The 6,174-nt window shown below is 48.6% G+C and overlaps 1 protein-coding gene across 3 annotated transcripts in view; it reads left to right on the top strand.

Moving 5' to 3' along the window:
• atp2c1 (ATPase secretory pathway Ca2+ transporting 1) overlaps nucleotides 1-6,174 on the top strand; it is a 21,581-nt gene that overhangs the window by 1,949 nt on the left and 13,458 nt on the right. For 2 of the 3 annotated variants that reach the window (XM_016666619.1, XM_007543024.2), the window contains exons 1-4: nucleotides 1,362-1,498; nucleotides 3,146-3,250; nucleotides 4,459-4,575; nucleotides 5,278-5,367. In XM_016666619.1, coding sequence (XP_016522105.1) covers nucleotides 1,427-1,498; nucleotides 3,146-3,250; nucleotides 4,459-4,575; nucleotides 5,278-5,367 — 384 coding nt within the window. In that variant the 5' untranslated portion in view covers nucleotides 1,362-1,426. Of the gene's footprint in view, nucleotides 1-1,361; nucleotides 1,499-3,145; nucleotides 3,251-4,458; nucleotides 4,576-5,277; nucleotides 5,368-6,174 lie in introns of those variants that run through there. The other variant, XM_007543025.2, reaches the window with a different exon arrangement.

Below are 6,174 nucleotides of genomic sequence, written 5' to 3'. Positions count from 1 at the left end.
CAACATGATATGGAAGCTAGCGCTAAAGCGTTATGTCAACATGATATGGAAGCTAGCGCTAAAGCGTTATGCCAACATGATATGGAAGCTAGCACTCGAGCGTTATGCCAACATGATATTTAATGGAAGCTAGCGCTAAAGCGCTACATTAAATTGTAACCAAAACTTAAACACAGATGTTGAACTTTATTCAATTGAAATTTTGTAAACCTGCAGAATAAGTTAGCGTTTAGCATGGATTAATTTAGGGGAAGCTAACTGTGCTAAATGTTTTTAAAGCTCCAGTCAGGGCTTATTGACTAATTAGCTCTACTATTAGTTGATTAGCAGAAGTACCACCCATCATGGATCTGACGGTTCCAGACGTTCTCTGCTGGTTTGGACCCAGTCTGTGGTTCTCTGTTCTCCAGAACTTTTGGTTCTCCAGGTATCTCTCTGGGCCCGGCTGCTTTAAATGGACTTTGGTCTTGAAGGGGAATGAGATGATAACGGTAAATCATCGCCAGACTTCCTGTTCCTCCTCCTCGTCTTCCTCTGCTCTAATTAGGCCGCTGTCACATGGTGCGTCTAATATTAGAGCAGATGTTCCTGCAGGGACCGAAGGTGACCCCGACCCGCTTTCTCAGAGGAAACTCCAGGTGATGGACCGGGACAGAGCCAGATCAGAACAGAACCCATTCTGGGTCCAGGGTTTTGTTAAGGAAGATATTTGGGATCAGAATTGTGATTCTGAAATCCAATCAGGATGTTTCGGTTCTGATCCGATCCAGGTGCAGCATTTAAACATCTGCTGATATTGTTGTTTTTTCTTAAAGCATCGGTACCGGTGTTGGATCAGATGAGCTGAAATAGGCCCAGATGTTGGTTCCGTAGATCTGCGTGTCAGATTATGATAAATATCCTGAGGCCCGGTTCTACCAGAACCTTTAGTTAAAACGAACAAACCATCTGAATCTTAATAAAAGCTGTGTCTCCATCATTCAGTGAGGCCCTCTGAAGTGGCCATGGCGGGCCGGGTTTGGCCCCTGGGCCACCAGTTTAACACGTGATCCAGAACTATTCAGAAAGTTGTTGGTTCAGAAAAGCAGCCAGAGTCCAAAGAAAGCCGGAGAACTGCTGATCTGGTCCGCTGGATCAGACTCCATGAAGTTCTGGACCGGATCCGGGTTGGACCGGACCAGATCTCAGTTCAGACGACGTTCTGCAGGTCCAGCCGAGTTCCTGTGACTCTAGCAGGAAGGAGCGGCTTCCTGGAGGCAGGTGTTCTGGGTCAGGTGGTGGGCGGAGCCAGCAGAACCGGCCCGTTGCGGGGCCTGGCAGGGTGGAGGCGTGTTTGCTTTAAATGCTCAGCGTCTCCTGCCTGTGACTCATCCTGAGAGACGACAGCCTCCTGACGGTTCTGCAGCAGAACCCGACCGGTACCAACATGTTCCGCTTCCCGTTCCCGGCGTTGTGGCAGAAAAAGGAAAACCAGGAGATCATGGTCCAGCCTCTGGAGGTAAGGCTGGGAGTAAAACCAGAACCAGAACCTGGTTCTGGTTCTGATGGAGAAATGGTCCGTTTGTTCTTTTTCCTTTCTCTTTTAGCTAAACTTTATTTATTCTTGTTATTTTATGAAAGTTTCTAAGTGCTGATGAAGTGAAACTGATCCTGAGCTGCTTTGACTAAACTTTGCATGAGTTCTGGAGTCCAAACGATATTTACCAGAACTTCAGTCTGGAGGCCGCGACCCCGTGAGCCTGCTGGGGGTCAGGTGACGACGGGACGGCCTCATGGTCCAGGCCTCTGCTGCCCGTCACTCTGGCGCTCCTCTCAGGTCCAGAGCCTGACCTCTGACCTCCAGGGAACATTCCTCCCTGTCAGGTTTTTCCAGATCGTTTCCTGCGTGTTTCAGATGCTTCCCTGATGTCAGAGCCGGCTTCAGGACGCCACAGGTTCTGGAGTGACCCGGTGCCGACCCGGTGACTTATAGAGTCAGGACGGGGAGGAGAGCTGCTTCCTGTTGACGTGGCCTTCTTGAAAGGCCTGCAGGGGGCGTGCTGGCTGCTGCTGCTCCCCTCTGCACCTGCAGGGGGCGTGCTGGCGGCTGCTGCTCCCCTCCGCGCCTGCAGGGGGCGTGCTGCACTCTAATAGGTTTTCAGCAGCATGGAGGCGTTTACGTCAGTAATTCATAATTTGTTCCCCTGGGTTTTGGTCCAGCAGCTCCTGGTTCTGGTTCATCTTGCAGCGGTCGGGTCGGGTCGGGTCAGCCGAACAGAACCAGAAACTTCACAGTTGTTACGACCAGTCTAGGGGTGGCCAGGTCGCAACATGAAGGATCCATCCTCCTCAGATCTCAACAACCGACACACGAAGTTCAACAGTTGATAATTATTTATTTTTAAAAATATATACTTTTGATAAAGATGTTACAATCGGAGTACTTGGCTCCAGAGTGAGCTATAGCCGAGAACAACAAACAAAAGGAAACTATCTAAATAGTAACAGACTTACCTAATCGAAAGTAAATAAAACCAAAGGACAAAAACTTCCCTTCCTAACTTAGAAAAACATGAGAAAATTAAGAAAACATAAACGGCAGCTCACTTCTACACGCCAGAACTGACAACAGATGAACAAAAGAAAGAGGTGCGACCCCGTCCTTGACCTTTACCTCAACCCTGACCCCGACCCTCACCCTGACCCCGATCCTCACCCTGACATCCCGACCCCGACCCTGAGTAGAGGATGGAACACAGGAAGTCCGCTTCAGCAGCCTTTATATTCGTCACCTCCGGGAAGCAGCCAATTAGACGTTTCCGTCGTCTTCTGGACAGCCAATCAGGAACGGGAACCTGCACACGCATGTTTGTATAATTAACCTTATGGCGTCGTAACAGGCAGTGTGAGAAGTGGCTGCCCTTCCCTCTGCAGAACTGGGTCTGGAAGCTCTGACCTGGTTCTGTAGAATGGCTCTTTTACTCTGTTCACTCTTGGGTTCTGTTTGGACCCGGTTCTGACCCAGTCAGCTGTCAGAGTATACACTGGATCAAATGATGCGTCTGTTCTGGTTCTGACTCGGTGAAGCTTTATACGGAGCCGCTACAGAACCTGTGCTCCTGGTTCTGGTCCGGTTCTGGTTCTGACCCAGTGTGTGTGTGTGCAGCTTTCCCAGAACCAGCCCTGCAGTGAAGATGAGACCATGGTCCCGGTACTGACGTCCAGAAAAGCCTCAGAACTCCCGGTTAATGAAGTAGCGTGCGTCCTGCAGGTGAGCCGACCCGATCGGGTCAGAACCAATAAATATCTGTTCATGTGATCATCTCCACAAACCTGGTGAAAACATGAAATAAACTCTGTTTTAAACATCTGGTTCTATAAATTCATGAAACATTAAAATGATTAGAAACAAATTAATTTAATATTTGTTCACGTTTTCTCCCCCTGTATGAATAATTATGAACCTGAGGCGACCCGCCATCAGCTGATCCGGTCCGGAACCGTGAGCTTACATCCGGTTTGCAGCTCTTATTTTGACTGTCTCTATGGAAACCAGATCAACTGTGTTATCTTTATGGTTCCCTCACTGCTCTGTTTACTCAGACCGGATCTCATCAGAACCGCCTGAGAACCGGGTCAGGAGAAACGACCCGGTTCAGAGCCGAGCTTATAAAAACAGGAAATAATGGAGCGTCAGAGTTGAATCAGGGTTCCTGTTTTACAGTGCATTAAAGCAGGTTCACATGGAAATTAATGTCAGATTCCCGGTTTTATGTTAACGGCGTATTAAGTATCAATAGCAGCTTTATTTGTAGCTGAACTGTGAGAGAGAGAGACGGAACCGAGGTTCTGATCCAGATCTACGACGGGGAGTCGGGGGAATCGGGGTCAGGCTCACAGTTCTGCTTAGATCACAAGAACCAAGTCGCAATATTACCAGAGCAAAGCCGCATTATTATGAGAACAAACCGGTAATACCAGAGTAAATCAGAATGCTTTGTTGTCTTTGTGCAGAAGCAAAATGAAATTTCATTCCAGTGCAGCCCGTCCACAGAGACGCAAACAAAAGCCGGGAGAAGACGGGCGCCCGAGTTCGCCGCCGCCATGGGAGGCGCCGCCGCTCTCTAGATCACAAATGAAAACATGAAGTTTGACGTAACTCACAGTCTGTGCCGACATTCAGGACAGACATTTCATCAGTCAGTGAGGCTGGAAAAAAAGCAACGTGGGAGAACTGTGATGTGAATATAATCTCCTGTGTAACACTGAGCATGTTGCGCTACGCTTTGGTATCGGTTTTAAAAGTAACAAAATATTTAATACTTTAACATCAAATTCAAATTATTATCAGCATCAGGACTTTTTTGATGTCTGAGTGGATTTAAAGACCAAACCAGAAGAACTGATGTTTACTGAGGCTGCCTTCCTGTTTGCTGCCTTCCTGTTGTCTGACTGACAGCGCCCTCTGTCTTCCTGCAGGCAGACTTGCAGGCTGGTCTGACCCAGGAGGAAGTGACCCGGCGGAGGGTCTACCACGGCTGGAACGAGTTCGACATCAGTGAAGACGAGCCGCTATGGAGGAAGTACATCTCCCAGGTAATGGATGATGCTGGAGGGGGCGGGGCATGTTGGGCTTCTACTTCCTGCTGAGGAGGACTAGAGGCTGCAGCAGCGATCACCAATCAGATCAGAGCCGATGTTCCAGCTGAGCAGGAAGTGGCTCCAACATCCAGAAACTGGAAACGTTGGACTGTTTGTTCTGCTGCTGTCACTGTTTACGCACAGAAACATAAAAGCTGCAGCTCACAGGCTTCTGATTGGTCGGTTGCTTCGCTCTAAAACAGGGACCAGTGGATGAGGACGTTTTGGTCCCCTTGGTCCATTGTGTCAGGCAGTCCAGCTGTAACATTTATCACATCAGGGCCAGTGTTGTGCCGCACTGGGAACTGTTCCCTGGAGGCTCCAAACTGGGAACTGTTCCCTGGAGAATCTGGGCTGATTCCTGCTGACTCTCTGTCATCTGAGACAGACAGGATTCAGTATGTCTGACCTGAAACCAGACAGGTTTGGTTCTGACTGAGCTGCAGACGGAGAGAACAGCAGGATGTTTGATTCTGTCATAGTGACTCTGCAGAGTCAGGTTGTTATTTTGGATTGAAGGTTGAACTCTGTTCCTCCAGGTTGACGCTGCACGCCTGCTGAAGGTGTCGCTGGTTTGAACGTTCGTCTCGGCAGCAGCTCAGGCTGCCATGTTGTTGTTGTTGCAGCTCTTTAATCTCTCTCTTTGTTCCTCTGCAGTTCAAAGATCCTCTCATCCTGCTGCTGCTCGCCTCGGCCGTCATCAGCGTTGTCATGCACCAGCTAGATGACGCCATCAGCATCACCGTGGTAAGTCGCTGCCAGCAGGACAGAATCAAAATGGCTTCCTCCCTCTTATGACCATGACTGTAACTGGGCCGCCTGGCATTTCTTTTTTATTTTTATGGCAGTAAAAGTCTCAAAAAATGTGCATTGAGTCTGTATTTTTGCTCTTTTTTCCAGGACAACCTCAGCTTTCAGTGTTTCATAGTTATTTAACATTTCTGTCTGTTAAACATTCTGAATAGTTTACAAAAACAAAAGTCAGAATTGAAATTTCCAGATTTATTACTAAACAAGAACTTCAAGACGACAGAGACTTTATTTCATAAATGCAGAGAAAACTGAAGCCTGGCCTCCAGTTTACCAGTTTTTATTCCTGTTTTTCATTAAATAATTTCAGGCGTTTTTATTTTTTTGCTAGGCTCTAAAGCAGTCTCACTCTGCAGGCCTCGCATTCCCACAGAATGCTTCGTTTTTTATTTCCATCCTTCCATACACTTCAGGTTGGGAGGTGCTGGTACCCATGTCCAGCTGTCAAAGGGCAAGAGGCAGGGTCCGCCCCGGACCGGTGACCGGTCCCTCCCTGGACCAGTGACCTGTCCAGGGAGGGACAGGTCACTGGTCCAGGGAGGGACCAGTGACCTGTCATCTGAGACAGACAGGATTCAGTATGTCTGACCTGAAACCAGACAGGTTTGGTTCTGACTGAGCTGCAGACGGAGAGAACAGCAGGATGTTTGATTCTGTCATAGTGACTCTGCAGAGTCACTATGACAGGTCACTGGTCCAGGGAGGGACCAGTGACCTGTCCCTCCCTGGACCAGTGACCTGTCA

The sequence above is a fragment of the Poecilia formosa genome, unplaced genomic scaffold, assembly GCF_000485575.1.
Source record: "Poecilia formosa unplaced genomic scaffold, Poecilia_formosa-5.1.2 Scaffold754, whole genome shotgun sequence".
Classification (NCBI taxonomy): Eukaryota; Metazoa; Chordata; class Actinopteri; order Cyprinodontiformes; family Poeciliidae; genus Poecilia; species Poecilia formosa.
The sequence above is the reverse complement of the archived record's forward strand: the minus strand, read 5'-3'. Positions and strand labels throughout refer to the sequence as shown.